Here is a 24,472-nt window from a genome sequence, read left to right as displayed (position 1 = left end):
TTCAACTAGTTCTCAAGACACATAAGTCAAAAAACAAAACAAACAAAAAACAAAAACAAAACCCAAAGATCTTTGACCGTGAATAAAGCTCATGTTTGGCTTTATTTACCAAAATATGTCTTGTTGATGCCTCTATTTTTCATTCAATAAAAGACATAGTACACTTAACATGTAGCCCCTTTTAGCACTTAACTATTTGTGGAATTAAGGGGAGAAATTTTTAATTAATCCTCTCATTCAATGCATACATTATATTGATAAATAAGAAGGGACCACCTCGCGTTCCTTGTGGCACAGCCAGTTAAGGATCCGGTGTTGTCACTACAGCGGCTCTGGTTGCTGCTGTGGCACGACCCTGGAAACTTCCAGGATTGTGTTTAATTCCTGGCCTGGGAACTTCCACATGCTGCAGGTGTGGCCAAAAGAAAGAAAGAAAGAAAGGACCATCTATGTAATTTTAAGGCTGTCCTTGTAAGATGTTTGTTCCAGGCAGCATTAATAACCACAGTTCTGTGTTTTACTGACCTGCCCCGCAGTTGGCTTTGTGTCTCCAGTTATCATCTTAATAGTTGTACTTTTCCCTGCTCCATTGTGTCCTAAGAGCCCTATGACTTCACCTGAAAGAAACAGGTATGGTCACAGAATTATAACCACAAATTATTACAAGATAGAATAAATACTATTTCAGGGTTTGCCATGTGTCAAACTCGTCAAATTCACTCTAGACTTCATTTATTCTTCACACATACAACACTGGAGGGTCATCACTAACTTCATTTTGCAGGCAAGGCAACTAAGTCACAAAGAGGATAAATGACTTGCCCAAGGTCATCCAACCAATAAGAGGATGAGCTGCAGTTTGAAACTAATGTTGCTTTGTTGCAGGGAACCAACACTCCCCAACACCTGCTCTTTGTTAGAATGCAGAGTGTGCACTGCTGCTGTTGTGTACCCCCAGCAAGTTCCCGTCTGGGGGTGGGGGGGTACCCCCTGTTGTGAAATTGATTATATTGCTTTAAAATCCATCTTTCCTAACAGAAAGACTGCCTCCTTTTTTTGGTCATTGTTCTTATTATTACCCTTTTCTGTTTGTTTGAACAGAACAGACATAACTGCCTTCCTATGCAAAGAAAGACATTAGAATTAACGGAAACTTTTCAATAGGGTGGATCAGCCGTAGCCTGCTCATGAGGGGGCTGCCATTCCTGTTGATCAGTAGATGGCCCCAGATTCAGATGGTATTAGCGCCTTCAAAAGACCTCATCTTCAGGGGGCAGGATGGCTCTGCTAACAGAACTACTGCTTCTAACCTTTTTTAACACAGAAAGAGATATTTCTTGTGGCTACTTTCTTCTTCCTCCTGACAAAGCAGTTTCTCTTTTTGCCTGCATATTCCTTCCGTAGACAGCTGGCGATAATAACTGGTTTCTGTAACGACAAGGAAATACCCATGGGGCTTCATTCTCACCTTGAAATGAGCAAGTGCCCCAGACTCCCTAGGACCAGATTTTTCTCTGTTCAGCACCATGAATCAAACCAACCATTCCCCTAGAAACCCGTTTTCAAGCAAACCCGCCCAACCGCTGTTCCTGTATGGAAAGCACATCTGTGCTGTTTCATGTCATCTGTGCTTGTTCTTCCTGAGAGAGCTGGAAGAGAGACATCCACCCACCAAGAGATCCGTGGAGACACACACACTTGCACAACACACTCACACACATACAACACTCAAGGATCATCACTAACTTCATTTTGCAGGCAAGGCAACTAAGTCACAAAGAGGATAAATGACTTGCCCAAGGTCATCCAACCAATAAGAGGATGAGCTGCACACAAACGCACTCATACACAGACACACACGATACACAGACACACGCATGCACACAAACGTGCACACCTCTCCGATGAACCCTCTCCTCTGAACTACTTGCAGCAAGCTCTACTCAGTTTATAAAACTCACAAAGTCTTACCTAGATCTTGTAATAATTAGTTTTACTTGCAAAACCTATGACTCTGAAAAATAAATGAACAACTCTCGGATATGTGTGTGTGTGTGGGGGGGGTGTATGTGTGGTGTTTTTCCTTAGTTCTCTTCCCTTTGTGGGCATATTTACAGAAGTCAAATAATGAGCTATAGGGGTAACGACGACGGAAGAAACTTAAGTGTTTTTGAAAAAGTGGTTCACTTTCTCTGACAGCTACAATTACGTGAGGCACATTTTGAGCAGTTCTACCTCATCAGAATCTGGGACTGTCACAGCATTTGCTGTTTTTATTCTTTCCATCTGGACATCTTCATCCTCTCCGTCGGGTTTTTCTGGGTTTGGAAAAACACTGCTGCCTCTTGGTGAAATTCTAAAATCAAAACATTACCATCAGGTTTCCAGTTGTAAAACCTGGAGCAAAAATAATAAATTTTGTATATACAGCTCTCAGTTTTTTGAGTGGATTGAGGGACTGTGAGCAGAAGCTATTCTCCACCTTTCTCCTCTACAGCGTTTGCCTTTCAAACAGGCTAGTTTCCATCCGTGATTCAAATGATGCTGCTTTTATATCATCCTGGATTTTTGCATAAGCTTAATTCTGCTTATCCGTCATGACGTCTTTAAATAATAAAACAAGGATTTTTGAGGCAGAGTTCCACGTGAAAGGAAACTAAGAACTGTAATTTTGATACAGCTACTTTGGAATTCTGAAGGCTCCATGACAACAATGGATCGAAACATTTAGAATCAGAGACACGTCCTAGAAAACCCAGGACATATGATCACCAGTACCTGGGCACTGCTACTGCTTGGGATTAAGCGTCAGAATCCCTCTTCCCCGACTGCTACCCAGCCAGTTCTTTCCTTATCCTCCCAGTCTACTGATTACTGCTGACTGCGTCTCTCTCCCTCATGCTGTCCCAAATTACTGCTCTCAGCTGATCTCCTAAAACAGGGCTGTCATCTTGTCACTTTCCTGCTCCACTGCCCACACTGGACTGAGCTGGACTCGTGTCCTGTGAGGTAGGCAAGGTTTGCAAAACACACCTGTCTTCGTTTCCCATTATGTAACTTGCGAACCTTCCCTATGCTTCCCTATTGAAAGACCCTCCAATAGCTATAGTTCAATTGAATTTTCCATTAACCTTCAACACAAGCTTCAAGAGCGTTCCCGTTGCCTTCTCAAATCGACAGGAAGGTGTTATTTATTTCAACTTTTGTCCTTTTGCAGAGTCTATTCCTCCTTCCTGGATTGGCTATCTTTACCCAGTTGCTTACCTATACTTACTCATTATTTTAAAGATTCTACCTCTTGGATATAACTTTCTTCTTGTCTGTCAATGAAATGATGGCGTGCCTTCATTTTTCAGTTGTCATATGTGTGCTAATGTGGCTTCTCTCTCTAGACTGTAAACTCCTTAAAGAATCATGAATTATGTATGCTACACAGTCCCTTAAAAACGATCCTACACAGTACTTTTTACTCAATTAATTGGGCATATTAAAATGTCTTTAAACAATGAATATTAAAACAAAACATGAAATTCTATTTGAATTGTCTTAACCTGAACACGGGATCCTTTCTCATTGACTTCTTCCTAAAGTTCATTTCCAGACATCGTAGAACAAAGAGGAAAATGAAAAAATGAAGGTAAGGCTGAGGGGAAAAAAATAAAAGATTAGCATCACCGGAAAAACAACAATTTCCATACTGGAATTGATTTAAGGAGTTTGATCATGTGCAAAATTTTTAAGTACCTGACAACATTTTCACAAGATGGAAAGATAATGGATTTGATATTCTATGAAACTCTCATGGTTAGCTTGACTGCTCATAAGAGAAACCCTGACAGAAATAGCAGTAGTAAGTAGACATTCGTATTAGCCATGCCATTGAGAGTCTGGGCTTCCCACTCAGTGATCTGTATTATTAAGATAGTGGTCCAGATTTTAATGCCTCTGTTGTGTGTGTGTGTGTGTGTGTGTGTGTGTGTGTTGCTTCAGATGCCTAAAGTGAGGAAATTTTAAGAGACAAAATTAAAATTTTAACCTAATGCAGAGCATACAAATGCATCCCCTCATGCAAAAACATTTAAATGGAAATGTCCTCTTACTATTAGCAATGCCAGAAATACAATTTGCTGTTCTGAAGCTCCCAAATAATCCATCGAGTCAGGAGAAATCTGCAAAATGAGAGGCACAGTATGTTTAGGTGAACTTTCCAGATTGCTTCTCACAGAAAATAGTGTCCATTCAATAACCTTGCCAGCATTCTCTGTGGTTCTCTCTCTCATTTTAATTAAATTTTTTTTTTTTTTTTTGCTTTTTAGAGCCACACCTATGGCATATGGAAGTTCCCAGGCCAGGGGGTCGAATCAGTGTTGTAGCTACTGGCCTGTGCCACAGCCACAGCAACACAGGATCTGAGCCATGTCTGCAACCTACACCCACATCTCACGGATCGAACCCGCATCCTCATGGATATAAGTCGGATTCGTTTCCGCTGCGCCACAATGGGAACTCCCCAAATTTTGTTTATTGAGCTACACATTTCTCAAGACTTTTTTTTTTTTTCTGAGCAACTTTAAGCCTGTGTAATAAATCTCTAGCCATCACAGCTATCCACCATCTAAAAAAGATTTTTTTTTTTTAATATCAGATGATTTGCCAGGACCCTGATGTCATTTCAGATGATCTTGTTCCCTAAATGCTTCACTCCCACGCTTCTAAGAACTAGGTCACATCCAAAGTCAACTTCAGGCCCCCGTCTGTGCCCAGTGTGCCCTCGTATTTTATTTCGTCAGCTTCCTTCCTCGGGCATCCTTTCTGTATGATTTGGCATGGATGAACCTCCAAACCACCAAACCCACCACATCTTCAGTGCCCTTAACCCCCCTCATGTACCACCCTTCTTCATTCTGAGCTTAGACTCCGCAGTCCTTGGAGTTCCTGTGGCTCCAAGTGGCTCAGCAGTAACGAGCCAGATACATTCGAATGTGTCTCCCCTCTTCAACCAAAATCTATTTTTATCCATCCACTTTTCCATTTCTTTGGTACCCTTTTAGAAAAACTCCCAGAATCTGTGTCCACATCCATAGCGCTACCCCGCCGCCTCAGGTTCTCTACTAAGCTCACTTTTCTTAGGCTTTTGTATCCACCCTTTCACTAAATGTCTTGTTAATATCACCAATGACTCCCATTGGTCAAATCCAATAGTCTCTTCTCAGTTGTCTCCTTTTAGGACCTCTCGTTTGATGAATCACTCTCTCCTTTTGCAAACATTTTTTTATTGCCATCTGGCACACATCCTTAGATACTGGTATTTTGGGTGTTTATGAGGGGCTTCGAAATTCCCATTGTGGTGCAGCAGAAATGAATTCGACTAGGAACCATGACGTTGTGGGTTCGATCCCTGGCCTCGCTCAGTGGGTTAAGGATCTGGCATTGCCATGAGTTGTGGTGTAGGTCACAGATGCAGCTCGGATCTGGCGTTGCTGTGGCTGTGGGGTAGGCTGGCAGCTGTAGCTCTGATTCAACCCCTAGCCTGGGAACCTCTGTATGCCACGGGTGCAGCCCTAAAAAGACAAAAAGACAAAAAGACAAAAAAAAAAAAGAGGGGCTTCTGAGAAGAGTTTCTAGCACATTAATTTCCCCCATTTTTTTCTTGCACCTCATAGGCTCCTCAAATTGATCTGCAAACTCCTCCTCTTCCTGATCTTTAAATTTTGGAGTTCACACCCAAGTCATTCTACTAAAACTTGCTCTGTAGATTGTCTTATCTAATGTCAGGGCTTAAAATAAATATCATCTATAAGGATATGAATCTCGAGTATTTAGCTTTAGTTCCAAACTCCACAGAACCATAACCGCACACACTCTATTTCAGACTCATATACCCAACCGGCCACTTGCCATTTCCTAGTGCATGTCTATCAGGAAACTTAAACCCAACAGGTCCAAAATTAACCCAAAAAAGGCATCTCTTCAGGCTTCCAGTAGGGTCAGGAATAAGAGTTATGAGGCATGTAAAATTCTTTTACTGTGGAGTTGCTTTAGACCCTCATAAACCACAACAGGGCTCCTTATTGAATGAGAACGTGACCCTTGCCTATGGTACATGAATTTGCTTTCTTTCTTTTCTTCTTCGTTTTTTTTTTGTGTGTGTGTCTTTTTAGGGCCACACATGTGGCATATGGTGGTTCCCAGGCTAAGGGTGGAATCAGAGCTACAGCCGCTGGCCTACGCCACAGCCACAGCAACGTGGGATTCAAGCCACATCTGCGACCTACACCACAGCTCACGGCAATGCCAGATCCTTAACCCACTGTGCAAGGCCATGGATTGAACCTACATCCTTGTGGATCCTAGCCGGGTTCGTTAACCACCGAGCCATCACGGGAACTCCTGAATTAGCTTTCTGAAGCCAGAGATGTCGAACATTGCACAGCTAAAGACTCCACTTACATTTTACAATATCCAAGGCTTTCTCCAGTGGCAACCCATTTCCTAACCCTAGAGCAGAGTGTACTTACTTACCTCGGAGAAAATGAATAGAGAGCCAATCAGGGTGAAGGGCGGTATTAATATGGTGCAGAGAAATAGCCCTAGAAATCCGTACTCGCTGAGATCGATGGCAACTATGGAGAAGATGGTGATCTAAAAATAAAACGAGAGCAGAGTTTCACGGAAGTATTAACAGCTGACGGCAATATCAATTTACCACTATTCCTAGGAAAACGATGAAAATGGATGTTCTTAGAATTATTAAAACTGACTTAAAAATACAAGAATATACACTGTGTGCATACTTACAATTAAGAAGAAAAATGACCAAATGCCACTGTTTTTTCTCCCGTTGCGGAAAATGAATGAAATCACGTATGTCAAGAAAACAAGAGAGGAGACATATCCAATACTACACAGGATCTGAAAACAGCAATATCAAAGCTGCCTTAGGTAAATGCCATCGAAGAAGCTATTCATACTTACACCTCAATTTTCCAAAACTTGGCTATAACGAAGGCGGTCTGAAGTTTTTTGGTTTAATATTTGGTTTAATATTAAGAATGCTACCGCATTCATGACAAGTCGTCTAATGAAGCCCTTCAATAACTTTTGCCACTTACCTGAACTGACAAGTTTTGAATTATAAATATAATCTCATCTGGGCTAAAAATGTAATCCATTATTTGCATTAGAAGCAGGATCAGGAAGTACAGTGGGATGTCCACCAGCGCCTGTCCAAACCAGTAAGCGGAAGGATAGAGGCCTGAAATCCGCAGCTGGGAGTAAGCTTTTTTCTGATAAAGAAACAGAACAATCATTAAAAGGTCCTGAATAGCTGAGGCTTGAAATATTGCGAATAGGTAATCACAAGAGCATTAATTTTCTTTACATCTCTTTTGTGTATTACGTGAGTTAGCAAATGACGCCATCACTGGCCACGCTCCTATTCCAGGGACATTCATAATGCTGCAAGCCACATGACGACCTCATTGTCTATAGGGAAAAGCACCAAGTGAGCTAGCTCACCTTCCATCACAGAAGGACTGAGCATGGCCTCAATGAGAAGATACCTGTTCTTTCCTTTACAAAGCTACTGTTCCCTCTGAGTCTATGACAACTTGCCAACTGCACAACATTTTGACAGGTGTATGTTTACAGTTTCTTGTGAGAATCTTAAGTTTTATGCTGCATATAAATCGTGCACTTATAACTGGCATTTTATTTCGTTGCTCATGGGAGAAACTGCTAGAGAGAGGGATAGTTTAAGAGCAGAATAAATTGAAATTAATTCAAGTCCACCAACTATATCTCCTGAACTTTCACAAGGCTCAGCAGCACAAAGGGGGTTCTCTGATGGTGCTAAGAATGTGGAGACCCAAGAAAGGAACTTCCCATGGCACAGAGGTAACATGAAGAGGCAGAAATGAACTATCATGGACTCCTTACATTTTTAGAACATCCCCACAACAAAGAAGCTTTAAAGGGACAGTCTTTTCCAACCATAAACCAGACTACTCTGGTGAGCTGGTCAGGGCTGTTTAGCAGAAAGTGGAAACCATCCCTGAGGGGGTGTGATTATGTCAGTGGGTAAGTGGCTATAAACAAAGGGCTCAGGGATATGCCAGGCGGTGGTTGCTGTTCCTGGTTCCCTGACGACACCTCCTAAGCTATGCTTTCTGAGGTCTCACATTTGTTTAGGAAAAAGATCCTTTTTTCCATATGTGCCAATCTTTTGTTAAACTGTTTCACGCATAAAAATTAGGTGCGCTGCCAACATAGAAATCTATGGTCGTAAGATGGGGACGGGGTCTCGGGTATGAAGAACACTCAGGACTTTATCAACTCTTCTTACTTTGTAGTCTCCGATGCTGCTCAGGGCAATGTAAGGAGTAAAACAGGCTGCCACCGGGATCCAGAAGAAGGCGTTGCTCAGGTACCCGTACTCGTAAGACATGTGCTCCTGAAATCATGCAGACAAGTGAGCTGATGGCAACGGGGCAGATGCTTCATTTGTACTTTCTAAGCTGAATCATTCAAATGAGTGACTCTTTCAGACCGCCCAAAGCCCTTGCCAAGGTCCTAGCTCCAACTGTGTACCCACATTCAATTTCGATCCTGTGTGACAGCAACTTGGACATGTGAACCTGTATCCTGATTTATTCATGAAGAAGCCAGCTCCACCAAGGAGTATGAATGGGCTAAGATGCCACAGTTAACAGTGTTGCGTGGTTAAGTACAAAACTTCTGCTCCCCAACTTTACGAGGACAACACTTAGGCGGATGTTTTGATAGACAACAGAGTTTGTGGACTGTCAGTGGAGTTGTTTTGCTACCCTCAGAAACTGAGGCCGAATCTGTTCAGTTCAACATTTTCGAAGGGTCCTTTCTCTTGCTTGACATAACGCATACGTGGAAAATTCAAATGCCTTCAAAGTCCTGGCAGATATAAGTGAATGAACACGTGGATGTTAGGAAATAGCTGTGATGGGGATTGGAGAAAAACGGTCAGCACGCACACCACATAAAACACTGAATTTAAACAAAACCAAAACCGAAATCCTGTACAGGTTAAAGAGGACCTTGGGTTCTGCAAGAAGCCTGATGTGACCTGCGATCCGTTGCCTCCCTACAGTGCAGGCCACCTGAGGTCAAATCTGAATGGAAATCTCCTACAAATCTCCTCTCTTCTCATGGTCCCTCTAAGACTTAGGGTCCTCGAGCTCTTACAATGTGTAAAAACTGCCTGAATAAAGATGCACATGTGGAAATGAGACCCCAGAAGGGAAGACGGTGCACCCAGGACCACCTCACTCATTTGGCCTGTGGTCACCCTTGTCTATTTCCCAAATTTGGAAGATCTTTGGGAATGGAAAATTCACAATTAATCTCAACAGCCAGCCCCCTTACTCACAGCTTGGATCATCAACAATTGTGTCCATGTTAAGTAACATTCACCCGCAGTCAGAGTTTTGGAGAACTCAGCCCGGAGGGACCCACAGAGACACTTGATATCAACCACGTAGTGTGGTCAGGTGTGAACACACAGGGTGGTTGCCAGGATGCTCGGATAGATGGCTGAAGTCATTGAGGGGGTCAGAAGCAAGCCCTGTGAGTTGGAATCAAGGAGAATGGGCTTGCAGGATTGTACAAGCATGCCAGGAGCTGACTCGGGGAATCAACAGGGCTAACTCAGACAGCATTTATCTCCACAGGAACTTGAGGTCAGCCCGGCTGCAGACAGCGAGCACTTTGCAGCAAAGACGTCTCTGTAAAGTCAGGAACTCAGCTCAGGTTGTTTTCTCCACTCCTGGGAGCATTCTATTCTTGGTTATGCATATAACAGTATCTTCAAAGACAATGGCTGACGAAACATATCAACGCGTCTCTGTGCTGCAGTTTCCTCAGCTGCGTAAAAAATGATGACGACGACGGTGATCACAACCGCATCACCCAGCTCAAACTGGTGTTAGGACATTTAAAAACGAAGAGTTCCCACTGTGGCTCGGTGGGTTAGGGACCTGTCATCACCTCTGTGAGGATGCAGGTTCGAGCCCTCCCCTCGATCAGTGGATGAAGGATCCAGCATTGCTGCCAGCTAAGGTGTAGGTTGCAGACGCGGCTCAGATCTGTCAATGCTGTGGCTGCGGTGTAGGCTGGCAGCTGTAGCTCTGATTCGACCCCTAGCCTGGGAACTTCCATATGCCGCAGGCGTGGCCCTAAAAAGAAAAGAAAGATGATATATAAAATAATACATGTAAATCACATAGTAAATGATCTAAATATTGAAGGTCAATTGGGGCCTCATGTGAACAGGGAGACAGTTGTTTCTGCCTTAGAAATCTCACAAGGAAGAAGGCTTGCTGACACGTGGCTTGTGAGGACAGTGGTGTAAGATGCTTGGGAAAAAGACAGGCAACTTTCATCTTACCCCAAGCCTCTGTAGCTTTGGAGCAGTCAGAGTGTGCAAGAAGCGCTCATCAGTTCTCACAACTCTTTCTGAAGATGCACGGAGGCTAATGCAGGGGCAGAAGCTGTTAAACTACCCGGTGATGGCAGGTCCAACAGTGAGCAGGGGAAACTGGAGAAAGCCGGACAGTGTGGACGTCTCTGCGGAGCCCAAGGGGAATTGTACTCTGCAGCATTGAGTGTGTCTTCATCTACAGAAGGGACTGGGGTTGAAGCTAAACCCCGAGCAACCACATAGGTCACCTAGACAGTGGTGCCCACATAAGGAGAAGCTACCAGGAGCAGAGACAACTAGAGGAAGCAGGGATGGGCCCTCAGCACCATTTCTTTCTATCTTGATCTCTCTATCCTTCTCCACTCCCAGAACCCACAGCATTTTACTCAGAAGGGAGAATAAAGGGGTTTCTGGAGAAAGATTCACTATCCTTTCTACTCCAAGATGTTAGACTGTTAAAGGGAAGGAAAGAACAAATTGTATCACCAACAACCCACCCTGGTCCATGTCCGAGGCCATAGCTGACCCTGCAGTGTTTAAATTGGATAGGAAGCTTTGGACAGTACTGGAATTTTTTTTTTTTTTTCTGGCTGCACCCACACCTTGTAGAAGTTCCCAGGCCAGGGCTTGAACTCAAGCCACAACAGTGACAATGCTGAATCCTTAACTGGTAGGTCAACAGGGGACTCCAGCACTGGAATAATTCTTCATAACAAAAAGTGACCTGGAGTTCCTGTTGTGGCTCCATGGCAATGAACTTAACTAGTATTCATGAGGATAAGGGTTCAATTCCTGGCCTCTCTTGGTGGGTTAAGGATCTGGCATTGCTGTGAGCTGTGGTGTAGGTTGCAGCTGTGGTATAGGTTGCAGGTGTGGCCTGGATCTGGCATTGCTGTGGCTGTGGTATAGGCTGGCAGCTGCAGCTCCTACTCAATCCCTAGCCTGGGAACTTCAATATGCTGGATGTGGCCCTAAATAGCAAAAAAAAAAAAAAAAAAAAAAAAAAAGAGTGACCAGGAAGCTATAGGATAGGGCCTCATTTAAAGAAGGCAAAGAGAGACTGAACACAGCAGGATGAAAGAGGTGACCTGAAGATACAGATTTGCACACCTTGCTCCCCACTGTGGAGATTTTGACTCAGAGGGTCTGAGCAGAGCTGGCAAATCATGTTTTAACCCAGACCATCTTCTAGTTCTAATTTAGCCAGTCCCCTGATCTAGTCAAAGCTGAATAGGCTTTAGTGGAAACTTGATAAATTGCCAAGAAAAACAGTATTCATCTCCATAATGATAATTAGCGCAACTGACTGAGTGCCTATGGTCGCCTATGTGTGTTATCACTTGTCTTTACAGTAAACTTGGCCAAATCAACTGTGCTCATATTGCCTTGCTTCCTTCCTTTGTGATAAAGCTTTTTAAATTTTTTTTATTTCACCAGAGTATAGTTAGTTGACTTACAATGTTGTATTAGTTTTAAGTGTACAGCTAGGTGAATCATTATACCCATATATATATCCATTATTTTTTTCCCATATAGGTTATTAGAAACTTTTGAGTAGATTTCCCTATGCTATACAGTAGGTTCTTGTTAACTATCTATTTTGAACATTTACACACTACTTTTTTTTCTGGCTGTGCCCACAGTATGGAGACATTCCCCAGGCCAGGGATGGAACTCCGAGCCACAGCAGTGACAATACCAAATCCTTAACCGCTAGGCCACCAGGGAACTCCCATACCTATATCTTTTGTGGAATGGTGACCCATGGTTTAGGAAAGTCAAGTTCTTTGAAGGCCACATAGCCTGGTATTTAAGATGCTGGTCCAATACTGAAGGCCACAGACAGTAACAGATCTAAGACCAAAATTTATCACTTCTTTTCCCCAATTAATTGTATTTTCTAATGTTCCATTGGCCCTAAGTCTTCCAATTAAGGTTATAGTGTTATGTAGTCATTGCTAAGTATTGTATGTGTAAGTATACATATATGTGTGTATATATAAACATATATATGGTAATTCCAATGTATATAAAACAAACATTCAAGAACGAGTTCTAAAAATTAACACGTTATTTCAACATTTCAAGCACTCTCTTGAGATCTTCTTATGGCTCAAGTTAAGTGAGATGATATTATACTTACTTCAAAATACGTGCTTCTGTCGGTCTGAATGTGTTCTGAAGAATTAAAAATTCTAAGTAGCCCATTGCTAATGATATCCATGAGGACAGGAAAGCAATTCAGTCTTTTGGTATTACAGGCAACTGAAAATCTGTAATCCTAAAATGTAACAAATATGGATTATACGTCCTCAGAAAGCAAACATAAAATTTAATGAATGAGTTTGGTAGGAAATCTTTCAAATTATGGACATCGCAGTAAAAAAAAGGCTAAAGCACCAAAGGCCATTAATGTCACCGTCATTCATACTATTTGATTAATTTCCAATATACTGCAAGGAATCCAGTATTTTGGTCTCTACCAACCATGGCATCAGCCGTATGGCCATTTATGCCTAAACTCTCACAAAGCAAAATACCTCACATGATTTTTAGTGGCAACACTATAAAATCCCATGATGCAACCTCACTTTAACATGGGTGTAGGCTTTGCTTCAAAATGTGGTGCATTCATTTTATAAAGACTATGTAGACACTCAGGAAGAAAGAGGCAGGTAGCTGTTGTAATGAAAGCATACGTTTTCATGAAGAGTAAGCTTCCAATGATAATGTTGCATTAACATATATGTCTTTAACTGACATTTTAAAATCATTTCACAATGTATGCAAGTCAAGTCTTTATACTGTACACCTTAAACTTACACAGTGCTGTATGTCAATTATATCTCAATAAAACTGGGAAAAAAAACACATAGTATAAAGGTGACTACACATATTTTATAAAAAGTATATATAAAAACATGATTATTTCTCCCCAGATATAAAAAAATGTACATATGTTATTATCTATATCGCCCAAAATGTGGGTAAGCTTTGAGTGTACATTTCTGCAACCATAAATAAATCAAGTGAATTTTTTCTAACCTAATTATTTAAATGTTTACTGATATTAAGAGTGATATTTTTGGAACTATTTTTCTGAATATACTGGAAATGAACCTATTTGAGACATATCAAGGAATAGTTAGATCAGAGGTAATTAAATTTTTAACTTTATTTTTGGTGTGGAAATTATTTTTGAAAATTAACTCTGACAAGCCACAAATGGTTCAGCTTCGTGACGCTTAACTGCTGTGGTTTATGTTTTTAACACCATCTTCCTGTCTTTTTCCATTTGTCAGATAAAGCTAGAAATTTATTTATTTCAAAGAAACTTTTTATTGAAATATGGTTGATGTACCTACCACATTATGTTCCTTTCAGGTGTACTGCACAGAGATATGACATTTGCAAACATTATGAAAAGACTATGATAAATTTAATAACCAGTTGTATAGAAGCCAGTAATTTAAATTTTATTTTATTTTTCAGGGCCACACCCATGGTATAGGGAAGTTCCCAGGCTAGGGGTCGAATCAGAGCTACAGCTGCCGGCCTACACCACAGCCACAGCAACGCCAGATCCGAGCTACGTCTGGGACCTACACCACAGCTCACGGCATCACCAGATCCTTAACCCACTGAGCGAGGCCAGGGATCGAACCCACAACCTCATGGTTCCTAGTCGGATTCATTTCTATTGAGCCACTATGGGAACTCCTCAAATTTTATATGAAATATACAAATCTTAAATATTGCCCAGTAAGGCAACCCCTCTCAAACTTTAATGCCCATACTAGTCCTCTGCATGTTTTATTTAAGTGCAGACTCTAACTCAGTAGCTGGAGTGGGCCCCGAGATTCTGCATGTCTCACAAACTCCCAGGTGACCGAGCGATGTTGGTACAGGAACCACACTTAGAGATGCAGGAAACCAAGGCACTTTTTTTTTAAAGCAACGGATAGCTGAGCATACACATTTATCCGAGGATTTGACCCAAGTGTGTAGGTAGGAATTGAGCTTTTTTTTCCTGCAAAAATCCACTGGAAAAATAAGTAAGAAAATGTTTCAGTAACTGAAGCTGACATCAGCTCAAGGTATTCATTAGGTTTATGTTTGGAGGATTCATCAAATCCAATTGAAATCCAATTGAGAGTAAGATTTAAGTTAGTTATTGGAATAGGTACAATCCATAATGAGATTTAAATTTATTGTTAATTTATAGCAGTGCCTACAACTTAATAAGGAATAAAATCGAACAGCCTTTCATTGCATGTTGTTACAGTGGAGGCTGTGGAGAAATAATCACAGGCTAGCTTCGCCTCTAAAAATAATAATTGTCCCCTCTGTTGGTGTCAAACTGGCCTTTTATGCCAGTTGATATGTATTATTCAAATCGCACATTTAGACTGTACCTTTGGTGACAGGCAGCCGTCAGAGTGCCACATACCTTGTCATCACCGGACACAGTGATAGCACCATTGTACAAAGACTCGTTTGGGCCATTTCTAGTTCCAAAGGCATCCACTTCCAAAGCTATGTCCTGTTGCCTCAGTGAGTGGATGAAGTCATCAATGCTTGACCCTACCATTCAGGGAAAGATCAAAAGAAGCAAGAATGAAGTGAAACTATGGTTAAGTAAGATTATTTATTTGTTTGTTTGTTTATTTGTTTATTTATTTTTAGGGCCGTACCTGCAGTACATGGAAGTTCCCAGGCCAGGGGTCAAATCGGAGCTGCAGCTGCTGACCTACATATGCCATGGTCACAGCATCGCCAGATCTGAGCCGTGTCTGAGACCTACACCATAGCTCAAGGTACCGACAGATCCTTAACCCACTGAAAAGGGCCAGGGATAGAACCAGCATCCTCATGGATACTAGGTGGGTTTGTAACCTGCTGAGCCACAATGGGACCTCCAAGTAATATTTTTTTAAAACACTAAATGATGTCACTCAAAGCATACCATGATAAGAATTTCCTTTAAAAGACAGACTTGAAGCTGTAAGACTAAAATTCTTTTTTTTTTTTTCCTTTTTAGGGCCACACCTGCAGCATATACAAGTTCCTAGGCTAGGGCTCAAACGGGAGCTGCAGCAGCCACAGCAGCGCTGGATCCCAGCCATATCTGTGACCTATACCGCAGCTCATGGCAACACTGGAACCGGATCCTTAACCCACTGAGGGAGGCCAGGGATCAACCCCAAATCTTCACGGACACTATGTCAGGTTCTTAATCTGCTGAGCCACAACAGGAATTCCCTAAAACCCATCCTGATATCAAGGATATGACAAACTTACTTAACCTAGAGCCAAGGCATTTTCTTATCATTTCTGTTCATGTGCAAACACTTCTTAAAATTAACATTCTAATCCTTAGCATTCTCTTGTGGCACAGCAGGTTAAGGATCCAGCCTGGGTAGCTGCTGTGACATGGGTTTAGTCCACATGCTGTGGGGAAAGCCAAAAAGATTAATATTCTAATCCTTGACTATATTACTCTTCCATCTTAGAAATTTCGAACAGATTTTTTTTTTTCACCCAAAGCCCAAGACTGCGTAGTCCTTAAAATCTTTTATGGAAAGATCTCAAAGATTAGTCAATAATTGCCTTTCTAAATCCCCTTTTGTTGCAGTGTGCGAGAAGCTTTAGGGTTAAGGTGAACTTGCAAAATACGTTTCTAGAGCAAACTCCCCACCTTGGAATTCCTGTCATGGCTCAGTGGTTGATGAACCTGACTAATATCCATGAGGACATGGGTTCAATCCTGGCCTTGCTCAGTGGGTTAAGGATCCAGTGTTGCTGTGAGGTGTGGTGTAGGTCTCAGATGTGGCTCAGATCCCATGCTGCTGTGGCTGTGGCGTAGGCCAGCAGCTGCGGCTCCAATCTGACCCCTAGCCTGGGAACTTCCATATGCTGCAGGTACGGTCCTAAAAAGACAAAAGACAAAACAAAACAAAACAAATAACAACTCCCACCTTGTATTTTCCATTATGGATTTAATTTCCTATTTGGCCTCATATACACTTTCTAAAACATACAGGATTTACTTTTCCCTTGTTGCCTGGGGAAAATCTCAACACAAACCAGCAGTTAAATGTCGCCCTTCGCCCCACGTTCACCTGTCTTATTGATGACCAGTAGGTGGGTCAGAGGTGCTCGAGGTGGCTCTTCCGGTGAGAGGAAGTACATATTAGGAGACAGTCCCCAAGAATAACTTTTCTGATATAACTCATAGAATAGATGTTCCAAAAGCTGAGGGCAAAAGCTAACCCCAAAAAGCAATAATCTGCACGGAGGAAAAGATAAGAGAAAAAAAATTCATAGAGCAACTTTTGGAGGTTTTTACATTTGAGCAGTAGAACAGGTGTGATCACAAAAGTAAATGAGAAACACTAGCCTAACATATGAACATGCTTCCCCCTGCCCCTTTTCTTCTTTCTAAACTGGGAGACTGCCAATGCATTCACCCTTGGTCTCTCTCTAAACGCCTCCCCTCTCCCCACTTTTGAACCCGTCTTTCAATCTTAAGAAGGGGGCTGGCTGAGAGATTAAATCTCTCTCTCCAATGCTCACTTTGTTCTGTTTCAGTCTTGCATGTCTTCCTTTTTGGACCCCTGCAAGCTGGCGTGTCACCAACACCCAGATTTACTACAGTCTGAACCCTTTCCCCTTCCTGTTCCCAATTTCTGTAAATTTCATTTTCTCATTTGCTCAAGATCTGAACCTCACTCATTTTCCACTCATTTCCCACTCATTTCTCTCCCTTATGTCCCTTTTCCAAATGGTTGGAAAATTCTGCTTATTGTATCATCATTATTGCTTGCCTCCAAAATCTCTTTCGCCTTTCCAGTTTGGACCTTAATGATCCCTTCCTGACCTCTTTCAATGTGTCCTAAATGTCTGCTTTCCTTTTTTCCTAGTGCCTACTCTTTCCAAACCATTTTGCATTGTTGCCCAATTAGGTTTCCCGGCATTCTACTCTAATTATGGCAATGGCCTATTCAAAATAAAAAATAAAACCTCACTAGTTCCTTATTTTTTAATAAGTTCAAACCCTTTAGCTCTATTTAATATAGGATCAGAACTATTTGCACTCTTTTGTACATCCTATGTTGCAATTAACTCAAATTAATAACAATTCTTCAGACTCCCCAAGTATCTCCATGCCCCAAACTGTTCCTATACACCAAATTCAAATTCTCCCTCATGTAAAATGCTTTTTTGGTGATGCCCCTATTTGGACATAATTTCTCTTGTACTAAATGCTACAGTTGACAGTATTGTCTCATTTTGTGCCATGCCGAATCTATGTCAGGTTCATTTTGATACATGCTACAGACATTTCACACAGAGCGTTGTGCAGGCGTCCTCACAAATGTCCTGGGCAGAGAGAGGGCTTTTGTAAGGAGGTATTACTCAGCAAAGAGCTCAAAGCTTCAGAGGAATCTGTGAACCATATAATAAGTTTCAGACAGTGACTTGAATTCTTGGCTAACACATGGCCTGGCACAGAGCTACTTTGGGAAAAGAGGCACGTCTTTAAGATGGGACCTAGGATCTAACTTCCATGCTTCTGAAAAACAACGTCAACCTAAGATCAGATTCTGTGCAAAATTAAAAGAAAACCCCAAGCGTCAGCTGGTTTAATTCCATATCTACCAAAGCAATGAAAAATTGATTTCTGCGCGAAAAACCATATGCAGCAGCTGGATTTTATCTCAGGGTTTTTTTTTTTTTTTTTGCTTTTTGTTTTGTTTGTTTTTTTCTCTTGAATGTATTGGTGAGGGCACCGATCAAACACACCTGAAAATACCTGGTTACTCACATGGTCAACAGAGTTCTTTTTTCAGTCTTTAACTTCAGGAAGCGAACTCTTGCTATTGCACGGAGCTGCTGCCTCCAGAGAGCCATGCCACCGATTACTTTCGGTGGCTCATTAAAAGAAGACAAGACTCGCTCCAGCTCGACAAGACTTCCTGTGTCTTTTGTCCTGTCACTTTGTAATTGTCCCCAAGTGCCAATATCTATAAAGCATAAAATCAGTAACTTATAAGGTGTCCCTTTAGCTGTGCGTTATTTATACTGTCCTATGATCACTGTTTCACCAAATGGATCAGAGTGGAGAATCTTGGCCAGAGATACAAGTGATCTAATTTATGGCAGTACTAGAGCAACTACTAAAGAAATGGGAACAAGGTGGGGGGGGGAGATACAATATAGGAAGAAAAAATAATGACATAATAAAAGAAAACCTTGTTTTGAAAAAATAGATCTGTGTCTAGAGCTTTAAAGGATTTAATTCCTTCTAGGAATTCAATGAACAGAAACCCATATTTAGGCTTGAAAAATCTGTTCATTGCAATACTATCTTAGTATTTTTAACCAAGGTAGAAGAGTCAGTGTGTGTAGAATTTGAAATTGGTAGCGGAAATATTTTTAATATAGCTCTTGTTGAAAACTAGTTAAAAATTACCTCTTGGAGTTCCCATTGTGGCTCAGTGGAAATGAATCTGACTAGTATTCATGAGGATGCAGGTTCGATCCCTGGCCGGGGTTAAGGATCCAGCATTGCCGTGAGCTGTGGTGCAAGTCACAGATGTGGCTTGGATCTGGCATTGCTGTGGCTGTGGTGTAGGCTGGCAGCTGTACTGACTTGACCCCTAGCCTGGGATCCTCCATATGCCACAGGTGCAGCCCTAAAAAGGAAAACCAAATTACCTCTTTTGGAAGAGATGCCTAGAAAAACTGATGGACTCTAGACTTTTAGAAAGTTCTAATATATGTACCCTAAAGGTTAATTATAACCACTAAAAAAAGACATCAAGTATGTAACTTCAAAAGTGGATAAGACAAAAAAAAAAAAAAAGAGTTCCCTTTGTGGCTCAGTGGTTAATGAATCTGACTAGGAACCATGAAGTTGCGGGTTTGATCCCTGGTCTTGCTCAATGGGTTGAGGATCTGGCGGTGCCGTGAGCTGTGGTGTAGGTTGCAGACGTGGCTCGGATCCCACGTTTCTGTGGCTCTGGCGTAGGCCAGTTGCTACAGCTCTGATTCGACCCCTAGCCTGAGAACCTCCACATGCCACGGGAACAGCCCAAGAAATGGCAAAAAGCCCCAAAAAAAAAAAAAAGTGGATAAAAGAGGGAATGTGGGATCAAAAGCCCCTCCCACTTAATCAGTCAAAAAAGGAAAAGAAAAAAGAGCTAGTAAAGAGTAAACACCATAGGATGATAGAAACTAGAAATAAAGACATATCTTAGAGCAACTAGAGAAGAAATGCAGAGTACTTTCGAAGGAATGGTAATTACACCGACAGCAAATCTCTCCACAGCAATAGTGGAATAATATCCTCAAAACATTCAAGAAAGTAACTGTCACCCTATAATTCTACCTTTCTTTTCTCTATAGCACTTATATTCAAGGACTATTATACTGCATACTTATATCTGCTGCATAAGGACCTAGTCTTGTACTCCACATGCTTAGAAAAATGCATGGTGCGAAATAAGGAATTCAGTATGGGAGACCAGTATTGAGAGAAGAGGGAAGAAAACAAGAAATGCATTTTCTCTCTGCTCTTAGTTTTCTCAAGACCATTTTGAATCGTAGCATCCCTAAAATCATATAACTTCATCATTTTCAAGATAAAATACAGCACAGAAAGATCAAATTCGAGTTAGAATGTACATACATGTCTGACTTGGTCACTCTGACACACAACAGAAACTGAAGGAACACTGTAAATTGAATCTACTTCAATACAAAATTTTAGGGAGTTCCCATTGTGGCTCAGTGGGAACAAACCTGACTAATACCAGTAAGGATGAGGTTTGACCCCTGGCCTCACTCAGTGAGTTAAGGATCCGGTGTTGCTGCAAGCTGAGATGTAGGTTGCAGATGTGGCCTAGATCTAGCATGGCTGTGGGTGTGGCGTAAGGCAAGCAGCTGCAGCTCTGATTTGAACCCTAGCCTGGGAACTTTCATACGCTGTAGGTACATCCCTAAAAAGAAAAAAAAAATTTTAATCATTAAAAATCTATTTATTACCTGATTCATCAATAGCTGATTTTCCTTCTAATTTCAAGAACACCTCATTCAATGTTGTCATGGAAACACCATAATTCTCAATGCCCTGATTAGAACATCTATCAAGATCCCTGTAGAGGTCTAAAAGTAAGCATAAAAATGCAACAAAATAGTATAATTTGTAACAAGAGTCATAATAACTATATTTTTCAAAAACAGAACATTTGTGATAAGCCAAATGCATTCATCAGAAACAAAACTATGACACAGACATTCCCCTATTTCTAAAAAAAACTAAACAGTGTGTTAGTGTCTATAGCTTCTTGAGTATAAATGTCTGGACTTTTCTCTTCCTATGCCTAGAGAACTACATATGTGGGGGGAGGGGTTGAAAAAATGTATTATATTTTATGCGTTTTTTCAAAAATTGTTAAATTATGGGAAGTGAATGTCTGTCCCCCCCAAATTCCTATGGCGGAAACCTGACCCCACAATGTGGCGGTATCAGGAGATGACTAGGATTAGACGAGGTCACGAGGGTGGCGCCTTTGTGAACGAGAGCCACACCTTTCTAAGAATCGCACAAGAAAGCTCGCTTCCCTTCTCTGCTCTCCGCCATGTGAGGACTCCAGAAGTCAGCAGTCTGCCACCCAGAGGGATAACTCACCAGAACCCAACCATGCTGGTACCATGACCTGGAGACGGTCCAGCCTCCAGAACTGTGAGAGAGAAGTGTCTGATGTTTCTGAACCACCCAGTCTACAGAATCTGTTAGAGCAGCCTGAACTAAGATGGGAAATATTTAACTCAAAACCTTCCTTAACTTAGGAATGTTTCCCAGAAAATTGAGATTTGTGCTTTCACATGACAGATAATTGGTAGGCAACATAGCAACAAATACAAAAAAAACCCCTAAGGTTTAGAGAAGTAACTAGGTGCTGGAGATCTTTCCCTCACTTAAACATAAACCAATTAGAGGAAATAACTTTGAATTCTCACTCTCTTACTCTTTTCCCTCTTCCCATTGCTGACTATGGTGTGAAAATTACACAAGAGCCTTGAAAGAGGGAAAGTATTTATAACGGATTACTAGGTCATTTGGAGAGGGTTTTTTTTTGTTTGCACAAGGGTTTTGTTTTTGTTTTTGTCTTTTTGAGACATTGGGAATGATCCTTGGGCAGTTCAGGAAAATTGTAAGTAGAATAAAGAATAAACTAATTCAAATAATGGGAGAAATTAAAGGTTTCTATCTTAACTGTGTGTAAGATAAAGAAAAACAGAGATGTATTCATGATTTCTAACAAGTTCTTTTTTTTTTTGTCTTTTTGTCTTTTGTCTGTTGTTGTTGTTGCAATTTCTTGGGCTGCTCCCTCGGCATATGGAGGTTCCCAGGCTAGGGGTCGAATCGGAGCTGTAGCCACCGGCCTACGCCAGAGCCACAGCAACGCGGGATCCGAGCCGCGTCTGCAACCTACACCACAGCTCACGGCAACGCCGGATCGTTAACCCACTGAGCAAGGGCAGGGACCGAACCCGCAACCTCATGGTTCCTAGTCGGATTCGTTAACCACTGCGCCACGACGGGAACTCCCTAACAAGTTCTTAAATCCACTTAGGTGTTGGGTTTTTAGTCCTTCTCTAAATTGTGTTCCTGCTTTTGAAATGCATTTAATAATCGGGTAGTACTTTGTTCTGTGGGCTTCATAAAGATTTCTGTTTTTTGTAAACAACACATATATCAAAGGCATTGTGCATGCATCTGAAACGATCATTATTTCACTGATTCTCAGATGAACATATTTCATTATCTTTTAACATATCTGAAGTGGGCCTGCATCATAAATGCTAGTAGGTCATGTTTTAAGTGCCAGCATTATTTCTTTCTGTTTCTTTGTTGGTAGCACATTCCGAAGTTGAGGAGGGTCTTCGACTTGGTGAAATTCCATAGATACTACATATCGTGTATTTTTCCAGGTGCTTATTTATATTTAACATTTTTAAATAAATTTAAATATTTTATATAACTTAATCTTCATTTAAAAAAATCTATAGAGTTAGTACTACTGTGATCCCTTTTTATAAATGAGCAAACTGAGGTCCAGAAAAGTAATACAGCCTGTTTGAGATGACAGAGCTGATAACAGCACAGCTGGGATTTGCATCTGCCCTGTCTGGCTCTAGCAAAGCTTTCGGCCACCTCAATCCATTGCCTGGTGCTGTACTTCCTTATTACCCATGATTATGATAGGCTTAGTAATTCAAGCATGCAGCAAGGGCTCCAGTACCCTCCATCAAGAAGCAGGCAAATTCCCAGAACTCAATAAAGTAAACACACTTATACTTGTTAAGTGTACTTGAGCTCAGACCTCTTGGGAAATGAAACAGCATGTTGGGAAACCAGATAGAAAAGTAGCAAAGGCAATGGTTCTCCAGGATTTTGTATTTGCAGCAAAGTCGTGGCCCTTACAATGCTCAGCAACAATGGGTCAATCATAATTACTACTGAATTTTTAGATGGTCACATGTCATGGTGTTTATAACACAATCTACATGTTGGGTATCACTCCCTTAGCTCCCATCCAACATGCTGCCACTGTTCTCACAGCCTCTTCCCGCCCAGACCACCCTCTCATTCATTCCTGAAACGTATTTCCCCAATATTCCTAATTTTAGCTTGATTCTGCCCCGGATCTCTTCATTGCACAGCTGCAACTTGAAACATATGTAGTATCTTCCATCTTCAGTTTACTCATAAGTGTTGTGGGGACAAGGTCCAGGGCAAGAAAATATTAGAAGTGACATTGGGGCTAGGGATAGTAAATAAATTAATGCATAGGGCCACGCACTTAGCACACATTACAATGTGAGTCTTCATTCTTTTCTTAGTAACATCATTACAAATCATTCTGTGATCTCTGCATTCTGATACCTGGAAATCTGTTTGTCCTTTCCAAAGGCAAAATATACACCAGCTTTTCTTCACTTTGTGCTGCTAATTTGGCCTCAGGGATGTGCTGTTTGACAAGCGATGTTATACTGTCTGGATCACATGTTTCCTTCAGATGCAAACTGACATTTAAAGAGTAAGTTAAAGCTATTGTTATCCAACATGTTCTCTATGAATAATCATAGCATATGTTTGTCACTTCATTAATACTTATAAGACAAAACAGTATAATCTAATAGAAGAAGCAAGACTTAAATGTATTGATATCATCCAAAATGTATAATCTACACAACATGCAGAGAGACTTTTGTAAGGGATAATTGGTGACAGATAAGGTGACTCAAATTTTGTTATTTGGAGAAAAGAGATGTTGGGTTCCTTCTTGGCTGGGATCAGGTGGAGGGGAAAGCCCAGCTTTGTCTCCATCCAGTCAACAACTTAACTTTGATTTCTCCCTTTGCAGTAAAGTTGAGTTCTGCAAAAGCTAGGATTTGAACATGGTAAAAAACAAAGACGGTAGCAATGTGGTGCAGTCACTGAGAACATGGTCCCTTTGCTGTGTAGAAGAAGTTGGCTCAATGTTGTAAATCAGCTCTACTTGAATAAAAAACAAAACCAAAAACTAATTTTAAGAAAAGAACACGGTCCTCATGCCCTGCTGATCCATGTTCCAGAACTCAGGCTTAATGTCTCTGAGCATCGGTCTTCTAATTTGTGATATGAAATAACGCTCAGCTCTCAAAGAGTTTCAAAAGAGAATACAATGAAGCATGTATGAAATCACACAGGGCATCACAGTAAGTAAACCCTCAAGATATAGTCAATAACTTCATCATAATTTTCGGTCCAAAATTTGGTGAAGTCAAAGCTGGTCTGTCTTCTAGATGAAAACATATAAAGTCCTTCATGAAATCACCAGGTTTTAGAATCTCCATTGTTAGTCACCTCAGAAATTTACAGAGGCTCTATAATGATGAGACTATCACAATGGATCTGGATGAGATAAACCTAAAAAATCACCTGCAGATAAAACCATTCTGTGT

The 24,472-nt window shown here is 41.2% G+C and overlaps 1 protein-coding gene across 6 annotated transcripts in view; it reads right to left on the bottom strand.

Moving 5' to 3' along the window:
* Nucleotides 1–24,472, bottom strand: part of LOC125113758 (ATP-binding cassette sub-family A member 9-like) — a 133,631-nt gene that overhangs the window by 10,858 nt on the left and 98,301 nt on the right. For all 6 annotated transcript variants that reach the window (XM_047756648.1, XM_047756646.1, XM_047756647.1 and 3 more), the window contains 15 exons: nt 23,412–23,551; nt 20,504–20,623; nt 18,282–18,480; nt 16,576–16,742; nt 14,904–15,037; nt 12,597–12,734; nt 8,345–8,452; nt 7,113–7,286; nt 6,799–6,912; nt 6,523–6,642; nt 4,101–4,169; nt 3,552–3,643; nt 2,236–2,356; nt 1,311–1,428; nt 526–617 (listed from right to left, as the gene is read on the bottom strand). In XM_047756648.1, the coding sequence (XP_047612604.1) occupies nt 526–617; nt 1,311–1,428; nt 2,236–2,356; nt 3,552–3,643; nt 4,101–4,169; nt 6,523–6,642; nt 6,799–6,912; nt 7,113–7,286; nt 8,345–8,452; nt 12,597–12,734; nt 14,904–15,037; nt 16,576–16,742; nt 18,282–18,480; nt 20,504–20,623; nt 23,412–23,551 (1,906 nt within the window). The remainder of the gene's footprint in view (nt 1–525; nt 618–1,310; nt 1,429–2,235; nt 2,357–3,551; nt 3,644–4,100; nt 4,170–6,522; nt 6,643–6,798; nt 6,913–7,112; nt 7,287–8,344; nt 8,453–12,596; nt 12,735–14,903; nt 15,038–16,575; nt 16,743–18,281; nt 18,481–20,503; nt 20,624–23,411; nt 23,552–24,472) is intronic.

Source organism: Phacochoerus africanus, chromosome 14, assembly GCF_016906955.1.
Source record: "Phacochoerus africanus isolate WHEZ1 chromosome 14, ROS_Pafr_v1, whole genome shotgun sequence".
NCBI classification, from domain to species: Eukaryota; Metazoa; Chordata; class Mammalia; order Artiodactyla; family Suidae; genus Phacochoerus; species Phacochoerus africanus.
Note: the sequence above shows the minus strand (reverse complement) of the source record. Positions and strands in the feature narration are given on the sequence as shown.